This window comes from Euleptes europaea, chromosome 1 (genome assembly GCF_029931775.1).
Source record: "Euleptes europaea isolate rEulEur1 chromosome 1, rEulEur1.hap1, whole genome shotgun sequence".
NCBI lineage: Eukaryota > Metazoa > Chordata > Lepidosauria > Squamata > Sphaerodactylidae > Euleptes > Euleptes europaea.
The window spans coordinates 131,604,336-131,631,779 of NC_079312.1; the positions used below are offsets into that span (position 1 = coordinate 131,604,336).

Here is a 27,444-nt window from a genome sequence, read left to right on the forward strand (position 1 = left end):
AATCCTGTTGAAGAGTTAGCATTACACATTATCCAAGATTAAGGCTGCCAGGAATTCATGCTGAGAGGGGATGGAGCACACAATCCTACAGTTTGTTGCAAGTATCTTGCAAGCCCCAGAGGGGTGTTTTGAGGATAACACACTGCTGAATTCCTTTAAGGAGAGAGGGGATAATATTATTACCAGTTCTAAAGTCGCAAAGCCTTCATCGCTGTTTACTAAAGCAAACAAAACCCCAAATTGGTCAGCGTCCAAAGAACCATGAAACTACTTGTGTCAGCCCAAGATGGCTTTAGATTCAGCTTGCTCAAATTGAGATGCTTTTAGATATTCCATGAGAGTCAGCTGTCCAAAGGGGGTGGGGGAAATATACGCCTCTATTCACTAGTCACCTATTTAGAAAAGTGAAGACACTTTTCCTGTTTCAGTGAGCATCTGTGGCAGTTGGTTTCCTAAAACCAGATTAATCAAGTGACTGAACGTTCTACCCTGCAAAGCTTCCTATTAGATAGTCCCAGAAAAGCTGATCAACACATTTAGAAAATATGAAGGACCGTTTGACTCAGTGCTCCTAATGTGAAATAATTCACTGCCTGTGAAAAACTATCTAGTCAGGGTTCTAGTCTAGCTTTCTCCCTAATGTGCTAAAACTAAGTGGCATGTATATAATGCTTTGAGGTATGCTTGATAACACATAATAATGTTAAGATAATATTATTCTCATATTTCAGGTGAGGTTGAGAGAAACAGAGGCTTGCCTAAGGCCACACTAACTTCATGGAAGAACTGGGACAAAGAGACTCCACCATTAACAACTCAGTTTCCTAGTTGCTACACTTGCACAGTGGGAAACATTTAATCAATCATGTCATGCACCACCTGCATTCTAATGTGGTGCAGTTCCAAGAGGCTTGTGTCCCATGACTTTTCTAGATGAGATCAGCCCAATCAGGAAACAATTAAATGGTCTCTCATAGGACATCTTCCTAAATTTGACGAATGGGGAAACAGTCATAAAAAGACTGGTTAACTCCTCATCTTCTCTCCCTTGACTGCAAAATAAGAACTAAGTCAGGAATACTTTTATCAATGAGAGTGAAGCATGTTAATTAATATATGGTGTATAGCCATTCTATTTTATATACAAAGAGAAGTGAATTATGCATGCAAACCATATAGGAATATCCTACTTAGAGCCTTGCTTATATATTCATACTTACTTTGATCAGCATAGTTTTTTGCTTTCAGTTCAAGTTGCCGAGTTTGTGACTCTAAAGCTTCAACTCTTATCTGCAGCTCCTTTTTTTCTTGTTCTTGAGAATCTTCAAACTCGATAAATTTCTGATGGGTAGAAAAATGTAAAACACAGTTAAATAGGCCTGTGAACAGGTATTAACGCACTTTATCTTCATAGAACGTTCCAAACATTCTCTGAACCCAATTATTTTTGTAACAGCGCAGCGAGGCCACAGTACATTTTAGGTCTCGGATCAACAGTGCCTCCATGCCACCGCATAACATGGGTGGCTGGCAACACAAACTAAGCCATTAATTACTCTGTTTTGGTTTATAACATTTTTGAGATCATTAACCAGTTTGTCGTGAGCTATCTTTAGGGTCCCATTAGGACTAAAAAGCTAAGGATATAGACAGACAAAATAAATCCTCCTGTTTGCTTTCATGTGTTACCCTAGATTAGCCAGCAATTCAGACTCACGTTGTAAGTCTCCAAAGTAAAATCAATCAGTGGTTAATGACCTGGTTTAGATTCCACATGTAATGTTTTATGCAAATATCGCAACAGATTGGATCCAGTATCACCCTTGCATGAACAGAAGGGCATTCAAACAAGGGAAGAAATTTCTACCAATTTCCCCTTCCCATAAGCACCACCCATTTCCAAGGATCCTACAACCCTCAGAAATGGTGGCAGGGGGGCAGAGATCTGCAACAAGAGGGAGGAAATATCCATCCTGTAAGCAGATCTCTGCTTGGAGTTCTTTGGATCCAATTCACCACATATTTTATCTCTCATGACAGTTTCAAAAAACATGCTCCTTAGAACCATTTCTACAGTACAGCTGCATGCATACGCGAGAGACTGAAATTATTTTCAGAAGTTGTCACATGTCTGGAAATACCACTGTACAACATTGTCACTATTGAGTCAATTGGTGTTTAAAAAAAGCTTTAAAGCTACAAGGAACTATTTACATGGCAGGGCAAGACGGGGTTACCGCACTTTGTATTCCCAGCGATGTATTAAGAGTTTGAAAATGTTATAAAAAAACATCGCTTTAAAAGGGTTTTTGGATACCACAGCTAATAAATGGTTGGAAGACGTCTTCACAGCTAAAGGGGCCAAACAAAGTGCAAACCGTATTTTTTATAACAGTTTCAAGCTCTTAATACATCAGTGGGAATACATAGAAAGTGCAAACAGTATTTTTATAACATTTTCAAACTCTTAATACATCGCTGGGAATACAAGTGCGGTAACCCCCACTGAGCAATGCTTCAAAATCTTCATTCTCTTACACTGAAAGACGTTAGTCCAACAAGAGTTAGCACTACTTCATCAAAAATAGTATAATGCAACCCTTGCAGAAGAGTCATAGCTATGGAGCTGCTAGGACTGCCCAAGAAACTGTGTTAACCCTTTTCCACCTGGGCCATGGAGAAACATATTCCCTCTGTACTACAAGAGGGCAGGGGGCGGAAGTGGTGACAATGGAGGGGTTAAAGGGGGCAGGGCCAGAATGCGCGGGGGTGAGTTCTTAGCCAGTATGGCCTCATTTCATCCCTGCTAGAGGTAGCAGGAGCCGGCTGTAGAATCCTGCCCCGACCATATGGAGCAGGAGCAACTCCAGCGTGCGGCAGAATGGCTACACCCACCTGGTGCAACAGATCATCTTGTGCCACCAGGTGGGTGAGTGCACCACTAGTTGGATGCCTGCCTGCTTGCCCACACCGAGGGGGTCATTTGGGCAGCTGCCTCTCTCCCTTCTGATCCTTCCCCCTCTAAGTCCTGCAAAAGACGCATAGGGCAGGAAAGTGCCGGATCAGGGCATTACTGGACCGGGCTCCTTTGCCTACAAGTCCCGAGCGGCTTGTCACTCACTCAGTCTTGTGTTTGCTGCCCTGCCTGAATCTCTCGGACCCAGCTGGGGATGGCAAAGCTCAAAAGAGAGTCGCTCTATGGGGCAGACATTTGAAGCCATCTCCGGTCGTGCCTCTTGGCTAAATGTTTGACCAAATATAGCAGGCTAATTTTTAAGTTGATAATTTTGTATGGCCCACGAATGATGTTATAAATATCCAAATGGCCCTTGGCAGAAAAAAGGTTCCCCACACCCCTGTTCTAAAGACTTGATAGACCTGGGGTGTATACAACTCCCATAACTGAAAGCACTTAACAGTTGCTAACATCTTTCTTCACACAGCCTGCTTTCCTCGCCCCTTCACTGCCCCTTATTCATTCTCTTATGTCTATTACACTGAGCAAGCTGCTATAGTGGCAACCTATTTCAGTTCTTTGTATAGTTGTAGTTAATACAAAAAAAGAAACTATTAAGATATGTTTACTTTAAAAAGAGTATTTCATGTGACTGCAGAGTGCTCAACTGAAGTTTCTTAATTCCGACAGAGCATTTAACTCCCATTCTTGCCCCCACTCCCCTCAATTAATAGTTTCTAGTAACTAACCATACTTGGCTATCAGCTTGACACTAAATGAGTTTATCAAGGTCTTGTTCTCTCATAAAAATTGCAAGCTGATTAAGAAAGTTGTCGAGTTTCAAAATAAGAACACAGGCCAACAAAGCCCAAGTCCAAAAAAATCACATGCCTTAACTTGGCTGCTGTTTAAACTCTAAAATACAAATCCAGTTTTCAAATAAGATGGCAAAGCTGTTAACAAAATTATTCTGCCAGTTAACTTAGCAAAAGCAGATGTGTGATTTTGTTTGCCAATGAACTACAACCAAAAACTAGTAAGATGCTGCTTGCACTAACTGCTTAATGCAAATATGCCACTCGGAGGCTACTGTATCATGTTTCTGACCTATATTTTTCAGCACTGATATCATCTAAATCTGTTCAAGCATAATGTTATGACAGCTTTAAAACTACAAGCTGAATACTGAACTTGTTTGAAGGGGGGTTGATTGTCTGGTTTTAATTACCAATGGCTTACCCAGAGACTGTGGAGCTCATGGCATCATTCTAACCTACCCCTCCACACATCCTCTCCTATGTATACTCACACTTTCAGAACTGTGAGAAGGGAGTTCTTTACACATTGGCCTGGATATTATCCTATCCTATGACAGTACAGCAGCATTCACAGAAGGGGAATTTTCAGCCTCTGTCCGTAAAAACCACTAGCAGATCTCCAGAAACAGCATGGGAGGAGGAAAGTGAAGATGTGCAGCTGAAGGAGGGAAATGTTTTAATGTTTAAAATGTTTTAATGTCTGTATTAATATGACTTTTATATTCTGTAAGTCGCTCTGAGCCTGGCTTTGGCCAGGAAGAGCAGAGTAACAAATGGAAATAATAAATAAATAAGCAAAAATCACCCCTTCCTCCCCTACAGCAGGTGTTTTCCACAAATGGCATGGTTAATTTAGGTTTACACCAGTGTTCAGCTGAGTAGCTTCGAAAACTCACTGAGTAATCTAAGTATGTTTACATCAAAGTGCCTACTATAGGATACAAAATGCATAACTTGCAAGGTATTTAAAAACAGGCTACAGTAGCCAGCAATGCCCAGAATCAAGCTTCCTGGAAGCATTTGAAATAAAGGGGAAGTATCTAATATAGATCACTGCAAGATGCAGGTGACCAAATGATTCAAAAGCACAGTAAGCAACACAAACCATCACAACCACAGAAGAAAGAAGCAAAGAAATCTGCAATGCACAGGTTACAGACATTCAGGAGCAACAGATCATATGCATGCCCTCTGCCTATTTTTATTTCTGGAGCATCTCAACTATAACACTCCTTTACAACTGAAAAGATTTCTTTCATAATAGTCACTTTGCAAAACAAGTTATTTAACAGTCACATGCAAACCACTAGCAGATCATCAGATTCTTCTATTTCCTGAAATTTATGATACTGAAAACTATATCACACTGTTTGAAAAGAGCAGACAAGACATCTTATCAGTTTTAAGAACTTCGTCACGCGAACCATGGAGGTAGTGGAAAATGCCATCAAGTTGCAGCCAACCCCGTAGGGTTTTCAAGGTAAGAGGCAAACAGAGGTGATTTGCCATTACCTGCCTCTGCACAGCAACCCTGGACTTCCTTAGTGGACTCCCATTCAAGCAGTAAGGAGGCCAACCCTATTAAACTTCTGAGTTCTGAAGAAATCAGACTAGCCTGGGATATCCAGGTCAGGGCATATGTACTGTAATGGTAATTACAAAAACCTGAAATGTTTTCTATGGCCTATACTTAGGCACAGTTATTTTTTGAAAAAATGACTTTCACACACCACACACACACAATATCACAAGTCAGTAATGCAATAAAAGCTCCCAAAGAAGGCAATCTACACTTGCAAACTGGGTGGCCGTGACAGCAGCATTCACAGCTGCTTTATATGGAGTTATACCATTTGTCCACCTGCCCAAAATTATCTATCCTGACTGGCCCAGGTTTTCCTAGGACTCCGACTAAGGCCTTTCCTAGCTCTGGTAATCAACTAAAAAAAATCTTGGAGATGCCAAGTATCACGTCTATTCCACATTAACAGCATATGCACCTTCAAAACTAAGCAATTAATTACTACTCTTCTTAAATTTGCAACAGTAATCCCCAGGGTCCCAAAAATGGACACATTTACTCTGTTTAGAAAAGACAAACAGTGGCTACTTGCTTGACACTTACAGCTGGTTCATTAAAAAAAAATTTCAAGATTTGCCTTTCACTGCACATTCATTTCAAAATCTCTGCATTAAAGTCACATTTTCAAACGCGGATCAAGGGGTTCAGTGTAAACAAAATGCATAATTCTCCTTCCCTATAAATGCATATTCACCTCTGGGGTTATTGGTAATTCATACATAAGGTGAGCATAAACAGATTTTACTGCTTCAAAGGCCATATATATGCACTTCTGCAGCAAATGAGCAAAAGATGGTGTGCATGCATTGTACTGACCACCTAACCAGAATGACTTTACTGCTTTGCAGATACTGTTCTACAAATTTGCTAAACTGAATATACATAATGCAATTCAAAACAGTGAAAAACGGCATCATTATATCATCTGTATCCCTTCACAGACTTTATGGCAGTTTTGTACTTGTTTATCTACATTTGTGTGTCGGTCACATATCCCACATGTCACAGAAAGTGAGTAAAAACAAGCACAGATATCCCCACTACCAACTCTAGACACCAAGTACACATGCATGCAATATAAAATGTCAATTTTTACCACAGTTTTTGTTCTATGCGGTATTCTTCACTCCAATGCTATTGTCACATATGGAAATATAACAATGCAGGCCATAGATTCTATTCCCATCCTTTAACCTTAAGGAATTTACCAAAGCAGTGACATCAACAGTAAAGGAACAATTACTTCTGGTTTCAGTACTATACATCGTATCACTCAAAGTAAACAGAACACATGTGAACAGCGTGAGTACGGTAGCTGTCTGCAGCCCCTCCCCTACCATCAGGAGCTGGGTTTGTGCAGGACTAAACCTGAAACCTCCTACACTGAAAGCTTGTACTCTTTCAACTAAGGTCATACTGATTTTTCCAGTTCAATTCCCACAGCTGTTTTATGAAAAGCAGCAGCAGAGATTGTGGACAGAACTGGAAGAACAGAAACATGAGGGAGGGAAGGGTGGTTAACCCTTGCCATCATTATGTTTACACCTCCAGACAAAAGGAGTTACAGGATGTTTCTATCTAGTTTCTTAATAGAAAAGCTGAGACTCAGCAGGGCAGAGCAAGTGATAAAAGCAACAGTGTGCCAAAGCTGAAATAATACTCTGCGCATAAAATTTTCTTAGATACATGTTACTGAAAGCAAATATAGTAGAAATCACTGAATAGCATTCACTCTGTTTTGTATTTGGGATTTTTGCTGACATAAAATGTAGTTGGATCACCTGTTGCTTAGCTGAGATTCTTTTCATCCACAAGCCCTGAAGACCATCACTTTGGTAGTTATCAGCCTCAGGGAAAGGAAACATTCAAAGCTATACACTGAACCGTCTTCAGCCTAGCCGAAAACCCACGTTCTGAGAATATAAGAGTAACCCTGCTGGGTAAAACCAACATCCATCTTAACTAGCATTTGGGAAAGCTCCTAAACAAGGCACGAATAATACAGGCCACCTTACTGCCACCCTTCCTTTATCTAGCAACAGCCTTTATCATCACCTTTATCTAGCACCAACACCTCTCCCGTACACCTACGTGAGCAGCATACTCCCTGCCACCGCATCAGTCAGCTCCGCTTGGCTTATGTCAGGGGTACTCAGCCAACTACCTTTGATTTCTACCTTTGGTTTGGGCGCCCACCTCGCCTCCTTCGTCCCGCAGCCGCCACACCCTGACGAGGGTCGGGGAAGTTTCCTCCGTCTCCCTCCTCCAACTTCCACGCGCTCGCCTCTTCATCCGACCCCATCCTCGCCCGCCCTCCTCTGCAACGAGACCAGACTGGGCCGGCGGGCCCTTTCTCGACACCTGTCTGGCGGCCCGGCGGCCCCCGCCAGGGGTTTCCCCCCCACACACACACACACTCACCTCCTCGGCCTGCTTCCGCAGCGCCTTCTCCCGCTCGTACTGGGTGAGGAGCTGCTCGTTGTCGTCCCGCAGCAACTCCAGCTCCACGCTGGTCTCCTGGCTGTGAGCGCAGACCGAGTCCAGGTTCTCCAGCACGGCCACCACCAGCGGCATCAGCTCGGCCACCACCTCCTCGTCGTAGCGCCCGATGAGCCGCTCGAACTCGCGGTAGATGGAGCCCGCCAGCCCCGACACCCGCTCCGACATCATGGCCGGGCCGGGGCCGCCCGGGTCCTCCTGGTACACCACGCCGTCCGCCAGCTCCATGGCTTCGGAGCGCGGGGCCGACCGGGCCGGGCCAAGCGGGCGGGCGCCAAAAGCGTCTCTCCGGAGCAGCAGCGAGAGCCGCGCCTCCCTCTGCAGCAGGGCCTTGATTACAGCTCAGCGCCGACGGGAGGGAGCCTGGGTGACAGGCGCGCGGCACTGACCTCACCCACGGCGCCGGGGAGGGGACGCGGGGCAGTGACGTCAGGCCCGGGCGGGGACGCGGCTGAGACTGGGTTGGCCAAGGAGGTGGGCGGGCCCTCGGTGACGTCATTAGGGCTCGGGGTGGGGGAGGCGGGTGCCAGAGGTTGACGGGCCGTCGATGGCGCGGCGGCTTTGTGGGTGGTGCGGGGGGGGGGGCGGAGTCGGTGTCCGGATCCTGACCGCTTCATCAGGATCCTGACGGTCCCATGCCTGGTTCTGTCAAGCAACAGGTCAGGTGGGTTTGATTCACGGCGCAATGTCAAGCGGTCTGACAGGCTCTTGACATGAGTTAGGCCCATTGCTGTTCACACATCTCACGTTGGTTTCGTTTCTTTGTACCGCTGGTTCCCAGCCAGGGGTCCGCGAGAACTAAATTAAGGTCCGCGAAACAAAGTTATAAACCCATAATAAATTAATATTTTCAATTAAAAGTTCTCTGTTATAAAATATATATATTCAAATATAATTCTAAGTTTAATGTTTAACTAGCAGTTATGATTAAAGTTTATTTTCAAATTCCCTGAATTTTTATTTTGAACCTTGGGGTCCCTGCACCGAACAAAAAAGTCCTAGTGGTCCCTGGTCAAAAAAAGGTTGGGAACCACTGCTTTGTACTGTTCCAGCAGCCCACTCTCCCCCATCCTCCCTCCCTGCTCCAACCTCGAGCTCCTAGTTGGCCTCTCCGTATTATGGCTGGTTCGCTCCCTTTCTTTCTACCAGGCGCTGTTATCTTATGGTTCCCATCCCGCTTCGCTCTGCACCTGGGATGGTGTCATGCTTAAAGTTATGCTTTGTAGTTCTGGCCGCCATTGGCAGCTTTGACTCCGTGGATTGCTCATGCTGTGTACCTTCAAGCTCCTCAATAAAGATTTACCTGCTTCAACTCTACCTGTTCGAGCAAGTGACTTTTTGGGACTGCTGAGGGCAGCTTAAGAACTTCACAGTGGGTCGGCTCAGGAAACGGCAGTCCTAACCTCCCTCTATAACAATTGTGTGGGACTTGCTTCTAAGAAAGTGGGTTTCCTCTCTAACGACTCGTGTCAATTCAGGTCACGTTTTACTGGTCATCTCAGACATGAGGAAATCAACAGGAGGCTGGTACCATCATACAGACCCCCCAGGGAAAGATAACTTTCTGGTATACATCGTTCAAATTATAGGGTACAACAACCTTGAAGAGAGCATTTTTTATTGTGTTTTCAAATGTGATTCCCTGTCACAATGGACCACGTTTTGGAAAACAAGTGTATACCTAATTCTTCGGGCTGTTACAAGTAGTGCATTACATATTTATTCCGGTCAGACATTTATTTATTTAAAACAATTATAAGCCCACTTTCCCCCCCAATCAAAGAGGACCTAATGTGGATAACAAAACAATTTAAAATCAAGAAACATCAAAAAACATCATAAAATTAAACACAGCCTGCAGGCTTAACAAATAAATACTACTTATTTTAAAACTACTACTCCTCTCCATGTCCTGACCAATTGTAATTGGGTTCTCACCTCACACCCTTGACTGAAGATAAAAATGAAGTCAATAAAACTAGATTGTAGGGCATTCTCATTTTCCTTGCTTGTGTGTTCCTGTTGCTTTGGGGTTTCTTTTCGGTTCTGCACATGTTTTGCTTCCTCTAGTGGTCGATTCCATATTACAACTGTTGATGTCGGGCCTATCTCTGTATCAATTTTAACTGCATGTTTTGATGCCGGACTTAAACCAATATAATATCAAATTGACCACTAGAGGGAGGAAAACACTGGCAAAATGCACACCCTCCCCCAAGTAACGGGAACACACAAGAAAGGAAAATTAGAATGCGGAAAAGCCCTATTGTAATGTGCTCTTTGTGAGGCTGCCTTTGAAGATGGTACAAACACCTCAGTTGGTTCAAGACACAGCTGCTTATAATAATTGGTACAGGTAAAAGGAAACATATCTTTCTGGTATCATTGGTTGGGTGCATTTCTAAGTACAAATTTCAGGCCAGACCCAGCCCATGGGTTTAACTCCTGCAATGCTTCCTCAGTTATACCCTTAGTTTGTCTTCTGGCCCAAAGGGCCTGTTTGATCTTTACCCATGCATAAAATGAAAAAAGCAATAAAGAGGACAATGACATAACCGCATCTGTATAAATGATTTTACTACTACAATCAAATTATTTGATCTCTTTCTGCTTCATTTTTCCTATCAGTACAGAGAAACTGGAATGCACACTTACTTTGAAAGATATTTGGGGAGAGACGCTAGTTCATGTATTACTTTCAATAATTCATAGTATAATCATAAATGGTTCTTTGTGAACATCAAATCTGTTTCTCTGTATTTCCTTTCTTTCCCTACTGCCCATTCTATCCATGTAATGGCTAAGTTGCGGTGATTCAAGAAGGCTGGGTGGTGGCATTTTTTTCTAATTGTTTCCTACCTCTGCACTTCATATTATTTTCTCTATGCTTCCTTAGGGCTAGGGTTGCCAGCTCTGGGTTGGGGAAAACTGGAAGATTTTTGGGGCGGAGCCTGAGGAGGGCGGGGTTTGGGGGGAGGAGAGACTTTTTCACAGGAGGTTGCTGACAAGCAATAAGGAAACAGAATCTGGCCACAGTACCAAGTTGCCAAATGCATCATTCCTGCTTCACACCCATGGGACACAGAAGACACCAGCGGTGTTAGAACCTGTTCAAAATATAACAAGACTTAAGTGTGGACATCCTTTCCGGGCTCTGCTGTTGCCATTCCTATTCTTCTAAGGAAGAAGCAGAGAAACCTTTCCTACCCCAAGAAGCACAAAAGGACTTTCCCTCAATACAGCACATCCTTTTATTTAGAGAGTACAACTGTTTAAAACAATTACAAATCTGCCTAATTTTTTGGTTGATGGGGTTAAGATGCTGCAGCTGGAAAAAGAGACAGGCTAGGATATACACCACTAGGCTGCAGTCTTGAGGCACTTTTGATTCCAGACGAAATGTAGCCTATTCATGTCAATGGAGGGAAAAGCATTAGAGGAAAAGGGAGACACTATTTGTTGGGTCTGTTGCACTCTTTTCCACTAGAGAGCAGCAAAGACTTATCATTTAATTAGAAATTAAGTTCTAAAAGATTGATTTTGCCTAAAAAGCATTGCTATAAATAGACTGTTATGAGGGTGAGTGAGAGAAAATCAAATCAGAGGGGTACTCAAATATAAAAACAACATCCAGATGGTGTCATAGGTAATCATTCAAATTATTATAGAAGTTCCCTAATGCATTTCAAGATTCAAATTTAATATATTTTATCCAGTTTTAGAATAGAAGAAAGTGAAACCAAGAAAGACACTGGGACAAGAATAGGGTTACAGTTACCAACTTCCAGGTGGGGTTTGGAGTTCTCCTGGAATTACAACTGCTCTCCAGATGACAGGCATAAATTCCCCTGGAGGAAATGGTAGTTCCAGAGGGTGGACTCTAATGGCATCACATCCCTCCTGAGTGATCTCCCCAAACTCTGCCCTCCCCAAGTATAGCCCCCAAATCTTCTGGAATTTCCCAACCCAGAGATGGCAATCCTAATATAGGGCTGACCAGTCAAATCTACAAAGTTTGAGTTAAGACATTTTTTTCAATCAAATTTTTAGGTTTCAGCTATAATAAGCATCTTTCTTTACAATGACCTGGTTTAACACAAATTCTGGATTTAAAGCAAATCCATAACCTTTTAAAACTGATTTTATGACCCTCTTATGAAAAGCAGCTTTTCTTTGTAAAGATGAGTGGTAAAAAATTCATCAATCATGGAGCACAATCGTTGGTAAACTTATATTAGGGCTCGATACTGTTATCCATTGATTAATCTAGGTTACCATTTACTCTGGTTTTATGTCTAATTACTACATTGTCTTGGCAATTGTCTCTGTACTCTAATTATCAATCTAATTCAAAGAACATGGATGTTTATCACCTGTAGCATTAAGAATACTGACCTGGCCAGTAACTACTGTCAGCCCCTCCTTCCGCTGGAGATTAAGCTTTTTTGTGAAATAGGGTACAGGCTCAACAAAGCAGTTATATAACAAAGGAGGAGGAACATACTAAAGCAAAAAGGACACTGGAAGGAAGGTTTGTGAGTGACTACATGTGAACCGGCTGCTAAGGATTCACAGTCTCCTGATGGTTGCTGTTTGTAGTCTAGTTGTGTGTCACTTTACTACAAAGGTTGACACTACTTACATATTGTACCTGCTGTGTTATGTTTGATGAGGCAGAGTAATGTAAGGAGGCCTTTTGTCATTGTTATGCATGGATTGGCAGCTTCTGTGCGTGGTTGATATTCATGCATTGCCTGGTATGCAGAGCCATGCCATGATTTTGTGTGTATGTGTTAGTAATGTTGCCATGGATGCATTGAGAATGCCAGTCTCTGCTGTTTCAATGCCATGAGTTTATTTCAGATTCTCTACTGGAAGTGCACAATATATGCTACATCAGTATTACACAGTGGGTTACCAGCGTAGCATACCCATGGGATCACGCTGTAAGTTTTGTAATGTCAATAAGATTGACTGCTCATAGTCAGATCTCACTGGGTGGCCTGGAGCAGCTCTCCATTTCTCAGCCTAGCCTACCTCAGGGTTACTGTGGAGGTAAAACAAGATTACTCTATATCCTTGACTATCCTTGATATCCTTGAATGGTGACAGGATACACATGTAAACAAAGGTAAATAGCAGTGAGACTTTTTTATGGCCCTAGAGACAGATGATTAGAAGTGTGTACCCCATTTCAAAGCGTCTCACCAATATTAAAAATGGAGGAAAGGAATAGCAATGCTAGATCTGCAAACATTATACAAATAACCTATGTTAGCAGACACAGGCACAATGAAATTCTGCAGGTACTCGTGTGCCCACGAGCAAAACTGGGTATTAAAAGGCAGAGGATAAAAGGATCAAGGGCATTCACAAGGATACTAAGCACTGAAAATCCAGTGAGTAGATTAAAAGACCAACAGTGAAAGGCCTAGGTATAAATAAAGATTACAGGAAAGAAGCAGTGAAAGGATAATGGAGGCAAGGAGACCAAAATTATCCAATGCAATGGGGAAGGTAAAGACCGAATAGTGGGTGAAAATATGGAAGACAAAAGTCTATAGTAAAAACTGTTGAAAAAAGTAGGGAAACTGTGAACATTATTGGGGTAGAAAAGCAGACATGTCCTGCTTCACAAGGAAGAAAAGTACTAGCATTAATTCATACCCTGGTACTGTTGTGTATGTAAATAGTTAGCGCCGGTAAGCAGGGGAAACCCGGGGAGCTTGAGTTACAACGAAGGCTCCTAAACCTGCACATGCCATTGGCTACTTGGGGACTGTTCTCCCCCCCAATCACGGATCAGGGGGGGAGTGGCCGCAGGTGGCCAGGGGGGGCATATAAGCAGGGCCGGTTCACTGAGTTCTCCAGTTCTGTACTCGTTCTGAATAAAGCGGTTGTTGTTGGAACTCCGTCTCCGACCTCGTGTGTCCTCCCCACGCAGACTTAACAGGTACCATCGTCAAGATTCTAGTTCTTTAGTTCATTTTCTGTCATTCATATGACAGCAGAAATCAGCACCCATGCCTGTTATGTAGAAATTACGAATAAAGGAAATAAAAGGAGGATTTAGATGAATGAAGGGGATAAAAAAAATCTGTTTCTCCCCATTAGACTCCGCTGTCAGGGCCAGAGTCCAGCTTCTGCTTTTCCAGTGTGCCTGATGGGCACTGTCTCAGCAATGGAGAGGAGGGGGGTATTCCCTCACCCTGGTTCTCTCTCTCCCCAGCCCCTGCCTCCCCTCTGGATTTAAGGACAAGACCTGGCCTCCTTCCTCCATGGTTAGGGTTGCCAACCTCCAGGTACTAGCTGGAGATCTCGTGCTTTTACAACACATCTCCAGCCGATAGAGACCAGTTCACCTGGAGAAAATGGCCGCTTTGGCAATTGGACTCTATGGCATAGAAGTCCCTCCCCTTCCCAAACCCTTCCCTCCTCAGGCTCCCCAAAAACCTCCCGCCGGTGGCAAAGAGGGACCTGGCAACCCTATCCATGGTTGTCTCCATGAGGCGTTACAAAGGAGTACCTGGAGTGGGGCTTCCCAGGGATCTCACCGATGTGCCCCAAGCCCCTTCAGTGACTGGCCTCTCAGCTGATTGACTGTCATCCCTCCCACCCTCTCCAGCCTGCCATTTCCGCTCCAAGTCTTTAAAAGACCACACTATTGACCATAGTATCCGAATGAGCTACCTCTCAGCACTGGGACTAAGAGGCATTGTGTTAAGGTGGTTCAAGTTCTACCTGAAGGGTCAGTCTCAGCTGGTAGTGTTGGGGGATTCCTGCTCTGCCCCATGGCCATTGGTCTGTAGGGTACCACAGGGTTCCATCTTATACCCCATGCTATTTAATATCTATATGAAGCCACTGAGAGAAGTCACCAGGAGCTATAGCCTGCAGTGTCACAAATATGTAGATGATACCCAGCTCTACCTTTCTTTTCCACCTAATTCCAAGGATGCTGTTGATGTTCCAAACCAGTGCTTGGAGTCAGTAATGGGCTGGATGAGGGTCAACAAGCTGAAAGTTAATCCTGACAAAACAGAGGTTCTCTAGGGTTATCAGAAAGGCAGACCATGGACTCAAGGTCTCTCCTGTCTTGGTTGGGGGTGATACACCCCTTGGAATACCAGGTTCACAGCTTGGGAGCACTGACCAAGCAATCATATTAGAAAACCAGGAGGATGAGGTGGTCTGAAGAACCAGCTTCTGCTGGTGTATTAGCTGTGCCTGTTCCTGGTTCAGTCAGATCTAGCCACAGTAATCCATGCCATACAGTACAATCCTATGGTGTGTTACTCCAATCTAAGCCCATTGAAGTCGATTGGCTTAAACTGGAGTAACTTGCCATAGGATTGCACTGTGTACATGTAGACTGGACTATTGCAATGTGCTCTACTTGGGGTTCTCCTTAGAGTTTATTTTGAAGAAGCAGCTAATGCAAAATGCTGCAGATAAAATACTGGTCGGGCCATCTACTGGGAACATGTGGCCCCAATACTAGAGCAATTACAGTGGCTACCGATCCAATCCCAAGCCCAGTTTGAGGTGTTGGTTTTGTCCTTTAAAGCCCTGGCTTTCACATAAGTTATTTTCAAACATCAAATCAGCCCAGACATAGGTCTACCACCTCAGTGAGAATTAGAACAAGCTTTCGAATTCATTGGGTTACCAAGGACAGAAGGGACATGAACTGTTTTCCAGACTTAGACAACTTAATACCATAAGAGGCTCACTATAAGGAGAGAGTAGACTGGGTTTTTTTTGGGGGGGGGGTTTGCTGTCAAGTCACAGCTGACTTATAGGGCAGAGGTTCCCAAACTGCTCCAAGGAGCACTTGTTGTTCCACGAAGCATCCCCTAGTGCTCCGTGAAGAGATTGGAAAGAAAAATACTACTGCCATTCGGTTTAGTATATAGGTGCTAGGTGAAAACTAGTGCTCTGTGACAAATTTCTCTCCTTAAAAGTGCTCCATGACTCAAAAGGTTTGGGAACCTCTGCCATGGGTATTCAAGGCAAGAGACCTTTAGAGGTGGTTTGCCATTGCCTGCCTCCTTGTCGTGAGCCTGGTACTGCTTAGCTTATAGGAAGTGCCTTGTGGTCAGATCATTCCTCTATCTAGCCCAGCATTTTCAGATATTGAGAGCTTGCATTCTTTTTCGAAGTTGAACTGGAGATGCCAGGGATTGAACCTGGGACCTTATACATGTAAATCTTGAACCCTACTGCTAAATTACAGATCCTCTGAAAGCTCCATATATTGATGATGATGTTCGGGTTTCTGAAAAGTTTTGAGGAGCCTGAATATGTATAGAAATGTTTAAGGTAGGGTTTTCAAGAAACAACAGATGGTAAACAGGGAGCCAGGAAGTTGGCTCTGCTTTGCGAATTAGTGACCCAGCAGACCGCTAAGGACACATGGGGATGAAGGGGCGTGTGTCCAGTCAAAATGAACCTTGGAGATAGGCTGTCTGAGGCTTAAAGTATCAGTGGTGTTAGCACAGCTGCCAGTGCCAGCTCAGTCACCCAAGCACGAGCAGGCAGGTAGGTACGCTTATGCAGTCCTAGCCAGGCTGGGTGAAGCTTGGAGCTGGAGGGCAAATGAGGGGCCCAGGAGGATCGGAAGATGTCTGAGGTCTGTTTGGAGGTGATGAGATGTAGTTCTGCTGAGGAAGGTATAAAGGATTCATGAGATAGTGTGGAAAGGATGCAGAGGGATGGTAACGGAGTGCAGTTAAAGGAATTCAAGTTGATGGTGTTCATTAGATCAGAGATTCAGGAGTGCCTAAAGTGTCTAACCATTTGAGGAAGAACTCTAGAGGAGTTTGCCTATTGCAACAAAAATAAACAGAAATCTTTTGGCACCTTAAAGGCTTACCAGTATTTTATGCTAGCATGAGATTTAATGGCCCCCCTATTTTAGAGATCTGGGAAGTCCCTGAGAGGAGATGGTATATGATGAAAAAGCTATATGGAACCAAGTGCCTGCACGCTTCTGCAAAGGTATTTTAGATCTGAAGAGCACATGTGGCACATTCCTGTGAGCTTATAATAGACAGATGAGATGAGTTTGAATGTGTTTTATAACCGAAATCACTGACGACTTCTCTAACACTGGGGCCTAAATGCATTTACATAAAGTAGGTTCCAGTGAAATAAATTCCAAGTAAATGTATTTAGGATCTGAGTACAAAATTAGAATGGTATAGGATTATTGAGAATAATGAAGCGTACAGAAAGTGTAGTATTCCTGTATTGAATTTGCTCATTCTGTACTGTATGGGAAATGAAGTAAATTTACCGTGTTTAAAATTGAACACCTGAAGTAGGAATCTTCATTCCAATTACTTTTTAGATGTTTCTAGGCAAATGTACTATATTATCATAATGTGTTGTGAGAACGTATTTGATTTGCCTGTCTTACTAGATCAATAGTTTGGAAAAGATCCTTTCAGTTTTCTTAGTGCTAAAGTTCTGTTACAGCACAGCCTGGAGTATTCCTGTAATATATTCTCTTCTAATTGACTGTAAAATATCTGTATTCTTTTTGCCCAACATGTTTATGTATTTTACCACCTACATACTCGTGCAACTATTGTTGGTCTGGGCTTGTCTTGATGTGATACAAATATGCTATATGCACTGTGGCTTATAGAGGATTAATTAAGCCAATGCCTTTTTAGCAGCCTAATACTGAAACGTAGCTCTGTGATAGATTGTGTTTTAGACCATCCATACCTCCATTGTACCCAGACTTAATTCTTGATTCTTATGCCTCTATTTGCTTTTCTGCATAGTGGCACCATGGCTTCTATTTCTGAACGCACTTTCATTGCCATTAAGCCTGACGGGGTACAGCGGGGCTTCGTGGGAGAAATTATCAAGCGATTTGAACAGAAAGGATTCAAACTGGTGGCTATGAAACTAATTCATGTAAGTTTTCTTCTTCAGTGGTTCCTCTGAAGATAGCACTATCCATTAGACGTAAATGTAATTTATTTTTCTCCATGGGCTCCTGTCAAAAGTATAATTTCTTGTGTACGATAGCCTGGTATTTTGGAGTCTTTCCAGTATCTACCAGAAGAGAAAGCTATTCTGAGCAGACTAATTTTGGCAAGCGGATTTCTTTAATCTAAAAGAAGTGTCCTTTGAGGTATATTTTCACCTGAATGCTTCACATGTCCTCAGATAAGCAAATACAGCTTTGGCACTGATTTGGTGAAAAGCACTATACCAAAGAACATTTCAAATTTGTACAAGCCAAGCAAATTGGTTGACTAATATGGTGCTGGCTCAATCTTTGACAAGTGTGCATACAGTATAAGGATTAATACTACTCCTGTGGTTAATCTAATGTGACGCAAGATGTTCTTAAGTTCTTCATTATCCTTGTAGGCCCCTGAAGACCTCCTGAGAGAACACTACATTGACTTGAAAGACAGACCATTCTATGATGGCTTAATTGAATATATGCACTCTGGTCCTGTGGTGGCCATGGTAAGTTTTCAACAAGCAAAGTTTTAGGAAAAGATGAGTAAACTGTACTTCATTTGTTCTGTGGGCTCTTGTCTGAATGCTTACAATTTGGACTCTTAACAACAATTAAACTTTTAATTCTTAAGGCTGTGAAGAATAATCACAGAATACAATCCTGGTATACTAAAAAAATGAAAGAGGAAGTATAAGAGAACCTGATATTAATAATGGACAAGGTCACAAAATTAATGAGAGACTAGATTATAATTTTTGAAGCAGAAAAGCTATTTGTGGAATATTGGAAGAGGGAGGCATGACAAAAAAAACCTCCATATATGTCAGTAATTACATTCAAAATATAGTAAAACATGGTTAATAGAATTTAATGTGTTTGTGTCAGTAGCCAGTTATCAATATTTTCTTACATTAAAAATGAATTCTAGTAAAGCCTGACATTGTTATCTTTAAATCAGAAATTTCAGGGTAAGTAATATTGCTATGTCATTCTAATCAAAGTTACTCCTTTCTGTATGAGCACGTTCTTGCTTGAGGGGTATTACTGAAATATAGCTCCTGCTTGGTAGCCCTTAGAAGGTGAGCACACTCAGCAAAGGAAGCAGGGAGAAGACTGTAAAGACATGAAACTGACATGCCAGAGGTTGTATTGTCTGTTACCAGTGATGTCACCTGCACTATCCACTGGTGTTTCTAGATAATTAGTATTAGTATTATCCTGCCCTCCCCTAGTGTATTGGGCTCAGGGCAGCTAACATGATCTAAAATACAATATGATCACATTACAACATAACCAATTTAAAATGCAATAAATTCAATCCCACCCCGATGGCTCCTAGAATCTCCACATTAATTTATGCAACTGCAGTTGACACAGCATGCTACCTGCTGTGTGCCTTCTGCTTGAAGAAGGAATTTTCTTTGGTAAACAGTGTTTGAACATTGGGACAGTTCAATAGCCCTCAAAGTGTCATTCTTGGGGAGGGGGGGCTGGTCGATCTGATACAACAAGAAAAACCATCCTTGAGATGGTGATCTTGTCAGAATAAACAGTCCATGGTGCAGTTTCAGACAAGCATCACTTATATATTTGTTGCTTGATGGACTGTCTGTAAGGCACAGTTATATATAGGGTTGCCAGCTCCGATTTGGGAAATACCTGGAGATTTGGGGGGTGGAGCCTGAGGAGGGCGGGGTTTGAGGAGGGGAGGGACTGCAATGCCATAGAGTCCAATTGCCAAAGCAGCCATTTTCTCCAGGGGAACAGATCTCTGTCACCTGGAGATCAGTTGTAATATAGTGGGAGATCTCCAGCCACCACCTAGAGGTTGAAGGAAAATAACAAGCACTGATGGCTACTGGAAACATCAATTAGACTTTTTATAATTCAGTCATAAAAATCAAACCTTATACAGTGAAACAGAAGCAAACAAAGTCCCGTAGTGAAAATAAATTCCGCCGGGTAAGGTCTCCTGATCCGTTCACTGAGGCGGCACTAGCGGCATGCCGAGCCGCGGATGAAACAGGTATCGCAGGCAAAGGTAGTTGCAGATTGATGTTGGCTATATGTAGCCGAAGAATATCAAGCCAAAACTTGGTTTAAAGTATATTATAACAAAAATTAGAGCTGAATTGTCCTTTTCTTTAAGGAGAATTTCCTTTGAATATTTTAAGCCCGAAATAGGATTTCGGTATATTCCTATTTCGCTGATGCTTTGTCCATCGGGCTTAAGGTGGCTTGAGCAAAGTATATTTGACTCTATATAAGAAGAAATAATACAAAAATGCGAGACTTAAATATGCTGTACAATCTTAAGAATACTAATATTACTATGTAATTATACAGAGGAGTCTTAACACATACATGCCAAATGTCAGTGAATAATATCGCATCTGTCATGAGGAAGGCTTGTAGCATTCTTAACAATGAGTACTCATAGCAATGCTTGAATGTGCTATATTGCCAACAGGTGCAAGCTTGCATTAAAGAAACAATACATTTTGGAAACAAGAATGAAGGCCTTATGCCAATTACATGTTCAAAGCTACCAGGTCGTATTACAAAAAACAGGAATAATCATAGGCTGTATTCAATCCATAGGGAGACATCGTATTAAACATGAAAATAAAGCGATTTTCTTGCTGAGATAGAAGTCTGTCTATATTTTGTTTTGTTTTTCACTACGGGACTTTGCTTCTGTTTCACTGTATAAGGTTTGATTTTTATGACTGAATTATAAAAAGTCTAATTGATGTTTCCAGTAGCCATCAGTGCTTGTTATTTTCCTTCAACTCTGTTATTATAGCACAAGGGACGATTTTTGAATTGTATAACCACCTGGAGGTTGGCAACCCTAGTTATACATATGTAAGCCCCATACAAATTAAAATGTGGAATTAACTGCCAGAAGATGTAGTGATCGCTACAGGCATAGACAGCTTTAAAAGGGGATTTCGCAGATTTATAGGGGATAGGTCTATCAGTGTCTGCTAGCCATGGTGACTAAAGAGAACCTCCACATTCAGAGGCAGGGAACCTCTGAATACTCATGCCTAGAAGCAACATAAGGGGAAGGCCTTGGCCTGTGTGCCCTGTTGTTGACCCTCCAGAGTAACTGGTTGCCACTGTGTGATACAGGATGCTGGACTAGATGGACTACTGGTCTGATCCGGCAGGGAGCTTCTTATGTTCTTAAGAAAATTACTAGGGTTTAAGTGCACATGATGTTATCCTGGATTATGTCCATTGTCTGTAACAGCTTTTAGAAAGCCTGAATCTGAGTGCTTCATCTTCTGGATATATTCAGTGTGTGTACAAAAATGTAATGTGAGAAAATGTCACCTTCAAATTTGTAATAAGAGAATCACTTTCATCTCTTTTTGTATGTGTGGTTAAAGGTATGGGAAGGCTTTAATGCCATTAAGACTGGCAGAGTAATGCTGGGAGAAACTAACCCTGTAGATTCCAGACCTGGCACAATTCGTGGAGACTTCTGCATACATGTTGGCAGGTAAACCCTAAAGTGTCTTTTTATTAAATTCCCCATTCTCTAGCCCCCTCCCCCAGGCTCACTTTAACCTCTTCCACCTCATTCTCAACTGCATCCCTTGCCAGCTGTTCTGTCTTCCATGTCCTGCCAATTACATATCATTCCCCATTCAACACTCCCAATACTGTCTCCCTTTTCTAGTCTCCCCATGTAGTGCACCCCTACATCACCAAAGCTCCACTGCAGAACCCAACTGATGCCCAGCGCTTGGGCAAGGGGACCGAGCTCTTTGCTGAGGCCTTGTTACAGAATGCTAGGCAGACACCTTGCTGGCTATTGAGGCTGGCTTAGTTGCCTCAGTGCGGGAGGATGGGCCATTTCGTGGCAAGTTGCAACAGAGCATCAGCGGAGGGGTCAGGCAACCGAGCAACCCGAGAACGGGAGACTACACCACCCCGGACCCTAGAGCGGAAAAAAGCAGAGGGGACTGCCAGCCGGCGCGGGACGGCGGCCCTGCAAGCGGAACCGTCTTATGATCCGAGCAGCCTTAGCCCTCAGGATCGCTCCAGAGATCCCTCGCCGGCAAAAAACGAGGACGGCCTTCTGTGAGAGAGCCGGCATGGAGGGCACCCTCGGAAGAAACCAAACCGGCTCTGAGTAGGGTGAGTGACCAGGGGGAAACGTTGCTGCTGCCTGTTGTGTTGCGGAACCCCCAGAGAGGGGAACCTGTGGCTGTCGTTGCTATCCTGGACTCCGGGTGTTCCCGGACCTTGATTGATCAGGCTGTAGTGGAATGCATGAAGGTCAGGACTCGCGAACTGGACCAGACCTTGCATTTCCATCAAATGGATGGGAGTGATCTGCGGGGGGGCCCGGTCCATTTGCGCTCTCGCAAGGTGTTGTTGGGGGTGGGAGACCACTGGGAACAGATCCATTTCATAGTAGTGCCTAAGATCTCCTACCCGGTGGTTCTCGGTAGCAACTGGCTGGCGGGACACAACCCGAGCATCGACTGGGAACAGAGGCGGGTTGTGTTTGGGGCTCCCCAATGCGAGAGACATGGCCGGGATTGCATGCCCAGAGGCGAAGGGGGGGATGGCGCTACAATTGAGGCGCACACGCTGCCCCCGGAGTATAGTGACTTTGCGGAAGTTTTTGAGGGGACGGACTGTGACTTGTTACCTCCTCACCGCATGACGGACTGTGCCATAGAACTGCTGAAGGACATCAAGCCGTCCAAAGCCCGAGTTTATCCCATGAGCCCCCAAGAGAAAGCGGTGCTGCGAGAATTCCTTGACAAGAACTTGGCGCGGGGGTTCATACAGCCATCCAAAGCCGCGTTCTCTTCTCCCTGCTTCTTTGTGAAGAAAAAGGGGACCTCTGATCTTAGACTGTGTGTAGACTATAGGGGGCTTAACGCGATTACTGAGACTAACGCCTATCCCATTCCCTTAATCCCAGATCTCCTGAGTGCTCTCCAGGAGAGCTGTGTGTTCTCGAAACTTGACCTGGCGGAAGCTTACTACCGGGTCCGGATTAAGGAGGGGGATGAAGCAAAGACGGCCTTTTCTTGTTGTTATGGGTTATTTGAATTTATGGTCATGCCGTTCTGTCTATCTGGGGTACCGTCATGCTTCATGCAATTAATTAATGAGATTCTACATGATCTACTGTTTAAAGGGGTGATCGTTTATCTGGACGATATTCTGATCTACTCCAGGGACCCCAAGGAACACCGGGATTTGGTGCAGGAGGTTTTGCGTCGTTTAAGGGACAACCATTTGTATGCCAAGCTGTCGAAATGTGCATTCAACCAGAGCCAGTTGTCCTTTCTCGGATATGTTGTATCCCCCCATGGTTTGATTATGGACCCCGAGAAGGTTCAGGCGGTCTGGGAGTGGGAACCCTCCAGAACTCGCAAGCAGGTTCAGCAGTTCTTGGGGTTCGCAAATTTTTACAGAGGTTTTATCCAGGACTTTGCCAAAATAGCTTGCCAATCACCGATCTGCTTAAAACCAAAGGGAAGGGGCAGAAAGCTACCTTTGCGCAATACCAAGTACCTTGGACTGACCGATGTCAGGCGGCATTTGAGACCCTGAAGAGGCGCTTTACCTCCGAGCCCGTTCTGGCTCACCCAGATTGTTTTAAGCCATTCACCCTTCAAGTAGACGCCTCAGAGAAGGCAATGGGAGGTGCGCTCCTTCAGAGGGATGACCAAGGGGTGCTTAGACCCTGTGCCTATTTTTCACGGAAATTCTCCAGCCTGGAGCTAAACTGGCCGATTGGGGAAAAGGAAGCCATGGCTATTAAGCATGCCCTCACGGTCTGGCGGCAGTTCCTGGAAGGGGCAGCTGAACCTTTTGAGGTCTGGACTGACCACCGGAATCTTGAGGCTATATTGGGTCAGCAGAAGCTATCGGCTAAACAGCTGCGCTGGGTGGATTTTTTTTCCAAGTTCCGTTTCAACATTAAACACATGCCCAGGAAGGAAAACTGCCTGGCCGACGGGCTGTCCCGGATGCCGCAATATGAATGTAGAGTCGAACGGCCGGTGGGATCCCTCTTTACCCGAGAACACCTGGGCTTAACTCCGGAGGGGAGTAGCGCAGGAGTTCTAACCAGAGCCCAAACCCGCACAGCAGCGAGTCAGTCCCAGACTCCTCTCAGGTGAGGGCTGCCCCTGCTCCCCCATCCCTGGCGGTCCCAGGGGATCCTCCAGCCGCAGTCGCAGGGGAGGAGAGAGAGTCCTCTCAGCGAGAGCGGGGAGACAGGGCAGAGGAGCCGGTCCCAATCCCCCCTCAGGAGTCGGCTGCCTCTACCCCCCGATCCTTGGCAGTCCCGGAGGACCACCCAGAGGCCGTCAGACGAAGGTGGGGGGAGGCTCTTCAGTGGGAGCAGGGGGATAAGTCTCTCCCATCCCAGGTAACGGACGGGAATGATGCCCACAGGGATAAACACTACGTCCCCCTGGAGCTGCGGCGGGAGGTGTTGAAATGGAGCCACAGTTCCACAACGGGGGGGGAGGCATTTCGGGTTCATGAGGACCTTGCACCTAGCAAGAAGGCAGTTCTGGTGTCCAGGAATGCACCAGGACATCGATGTATTCATTAAATCTTGTCCCGTGTGTGCAACGAGCAAGAACTTAATGGGGAAATCTCCTGGATTGTTAAAGCCCCTAGAGACTCCAGACTCCTGGCGGGTAATCGGGATGGATTTCATAACCAACCTCCCATATAGCCAGGGGAAGACGGTTCTGTGGGTCATCACTGATCTCTTGTTCATCTTGTTCCGTGCGAGGGAATGCCCTCTGCACACAAACTGGCTTGCTTGTTTGTGCACCAGGTCTTCAGATTACACGGCTTCCCATGGAAAGTCGTGAGTGACAGGGGGTCCATTTTCGTGTCAAAGTTTTGGAAAGCATTTTTAGGACTTGTGGGTGTACAACAGGGCTTGTCTTCGGCCTATCACCCGCAGACCGATGGGCAGACCGAAAGGGTTAACGCCGTAGTAGAATGTTACATGCGCTGTTTTGTGAATTACCACCAGGACAATTGGATCGATCTGCTGCCTTTGGCGGAATACGTCTATAATAACTCGGTACACTCTGCTACCGGTATAAGCCCTTTCAAAGCGGTCTACGGAATGGAATTTGGACCCTTGGGGGCTATACCCCTCCTGCCGGGTGGCGACCCCCCCCCCCCCGAGGTGTCAGTGTGGGCCAACACAGTGAGGAACACTTGGCCCTGGCTTATAAAAAATTTGGAGCAGGCAAAGGAGAGATACAAGGCGCAGGAAAACAAACACAGGGCGCCCCAATGGGAATTGAAGGTCGGAGGGGAGGTTTACCTCTCCACCAAGAATCTCAGGTCTTTACGTCCGTGCAAGAAACTGAGTCAAAAATTTGTGGGGCCGTTCCCAATCTCCCGGGTCAACAATGAGGTTACTGTGGAGTTGGAACTGCCGAAAACCTTACAGGGGGTGCATCCAGTATTCCACGTGAGTCTGTTAAAACCCTTTATACCGGCACCTGAATGGCACCCTGAACCCGCAGCTGCGACCCCAATTATGGTGCAAGGGGAACAGCACTTTGAGATCTCTGAGGTGTTAGATTCTCGGGTGCGGAGGGGCCAGCTGGAGTATCTCGTGCATTGGAGACACCTGAACTCCAGCCATGATTAGTGGGTGTCCGATGTGCACGTAAAGGCCCCCACCCTGGTAGCGGAATTCCATCGGCACTACCCCGCCAAACCGAGAAAGCCTGGGGAGGGGTCTTTGGGGAGGCGGAGTGTCAGCGAGGGCACCCAGTCGGGCCCCAGATAAGCAAGCTCCTGTTCTCCCCCCCTCCTGGTCTCGTGGGAAAGTCTCTTCAGTTTGGGAGGAAGGTGCGAAGGCATTATACTTCCACTTCAAAGCACACCTTCCTATTGTAAATCAACTATCTGTTTTCAAGGTGTCAATTCTGCCAGAAACCTGGCACCTCTAGAAGCTTGAAAGAACCATAATGTTTTGCATTTCAAAGATTACATGTAATCAATTCTAGTGTGTGTCCCCTATAAAGATGCTGTATTTCCCCCATCTGTATTCTGGCCTTAAGTTTGTGTAGACCTACTGAACCCGTTTGCTTTCTTAATAAAACTTTAAACTCTCTGTAGCGTCTGGAGTTAAGTTTACTATTGCTGAAATGCAACAAGGTACTGAAGTCTGATAGACTGCAGGAAAAACTAATGTTTTTCTATATACCTAGGGATTCCCCCAGATATACATTATGCGTCAATGAGTCCTCCTTCAAAGGCCAAAACCTGGAAAGGGCTCCTCGCCCTCCCGCTCCTTTTTACCGAAACCAAGGCTTGGTTACCCAGCAGTGGCTACTGAGGGCATCCATTTCTGACAAGGTCAGGCTAGATTCAGATTCATTATTAATACAGCATAAGCCAGTAAAACACATATATCAGTTAAGGGTCTCCTCTGGGAAGGGAATGTCCAGACAGCAAAACAGGTAGCCAAATTTTGTGCAATTGCATATAAAGTTCAATGCCTAGCATTGGGCTATTGCAATTAGATTCAATAATAATTTGGTTAATTTTAGTCTATTATAAATTATTTGGAAATTTTAATTATGTATGTTTTTGGGTGGATTGCTATAAATTTTTACCTTTTGTATAACCGATATGTTTTACTGGCTTATGCTGTGTTTATAATAAATCTGAATCTGAAACCAGATCAGGCTATACCATGCCACCTGATCATATTCTAACCCATTGTTTTTATTTATGTTTTCCCCTTTTAGGAATTTAATTCATGGCAGTGACTCTATAGAAAGTGCTGAGACAGAAATTAACCTATGGTTTGCTCCTGAAGAAGTGATTGACTACAGAAGCTGTGAGCACCCATGGATCTATAACTAAAATTGATGAGTTGCTTGCTTATCCCTTCACTCCTTTGACTGTTGACCTTGAAACAATCCCTACCTCCATTATCCTTTATGGGTTTTATCCCCTTCGATGTACTTGTTTGCACATTTGTGGAAATATTCTTCATGTGATTTAAAGTATATGTGCAATTACTGTTTTTGTTCTGGCTGAAGAAAATGCTTTATTGACTGGATTGCATTGTACTTAATTTCAGTTAGAACATGCCAAGAGGTAAAAGGGTGTGAGAAAAGAGCAACAGTTTTTACCACTAAGCTCTTATTAAGTGGTTGCTCAGTTGCACATGCTTAATTTTGTTAGCATAGGTCAGTTGCAACCAATGGACTCTACCTGATCTTTTAGGCTAAGCTTGTGCAAGAGAGGTAGATAGATGGGAAACTACTATACAAAAACTGCATTTTTGGCTGCAGGGAATATTATATAGGAGATTTGGCTTAAAAGAATATACTGTCTGAAGTAGATTAGTTGAATGACTGTTCTGTTTATCTACAAACTGACAAGACATGGTGCTGCTGTGCAAACCAAAGCACTATGAAATAATCTGAATTTTGCGTAAATCACTGCAAATTGAAAAATTATTAAATGCAAGACAGAACTGTTAAAATGTTGCTGAAATGGTGGCAAAGTTCAAGTTTGTTTTTGTGTTGTGTGGATATGCAATTAATGCTTATACACGTTGTAA

General features: G+C 44.1%; 2 protein-coding genes across 4 annotated transcripts in view; one reads left to right on the top strand and one right to left on the bottom strand.

Annotated features, from left to right (window-relative positions):
• SPAG9 (sperm associated antigen 9) overlaps positions 1-8,101 on the bottom strand; it is a 92,891-nt gene extending 84,790 nt beyond the window's left edge. For both annotated transcript variants that reach the window (XM_056865684.1, XM_056865676.1), the window contains exons 1-2: positions 7,778-8,101; positions 1,221-1,341 (exon numbers count right to left, since the gene is read on the bottom strand). In XM_056865684.1, the coding sequence (XP_056721662.1) occupies positions 1,221-1,341; positions 7,778-8,083 (427 nt within the window). In that variant the 5' untranslated portion in view covers positions 8,084-8,101. The remainder of the gene's footprint in view (positions 1-1,220; positions 1,342-7,777) is intronic.
• An 8,275-nt stretch (positions 8,102-16,376) lies between these two features.
• On the top strand, positions 16,377-26,945 carry LOC130491908 (nucleoside diphosphate kinase-like). 2 transcript variants are annotated; one of them, XM_056865664.1, is made up of 5 exons: positions 16,377-16,396; positions 17,650-17,785; positions 18,248-18,349; positions 21,242-21,354; positions 26,621-26,945. In XM_056865664.1, exons 2-5 carry the CDS (start codon positions 17,657-17,659, stop codon positions 26,736-26,738), a joined length of 462 nt encoding a protein of 153 aa, XP_056721642.1. In that variant the 5' UTR covers positions 16,377-16,396; positions 17,650-17,656; the 3' UTR covers positions 26,739-26,945. The 2 variants fall into 2 exon arrangements, with proteins under 2 accessions (XP_056721642.1, XP_056721633.1); XM_056865655.1 differs by lacking the exon at positions 16,377-16,396 and adding an exon at positions 16,468-16,487.
• Positions 26,946-27,444: the final 499 nt, after the last annotated feature.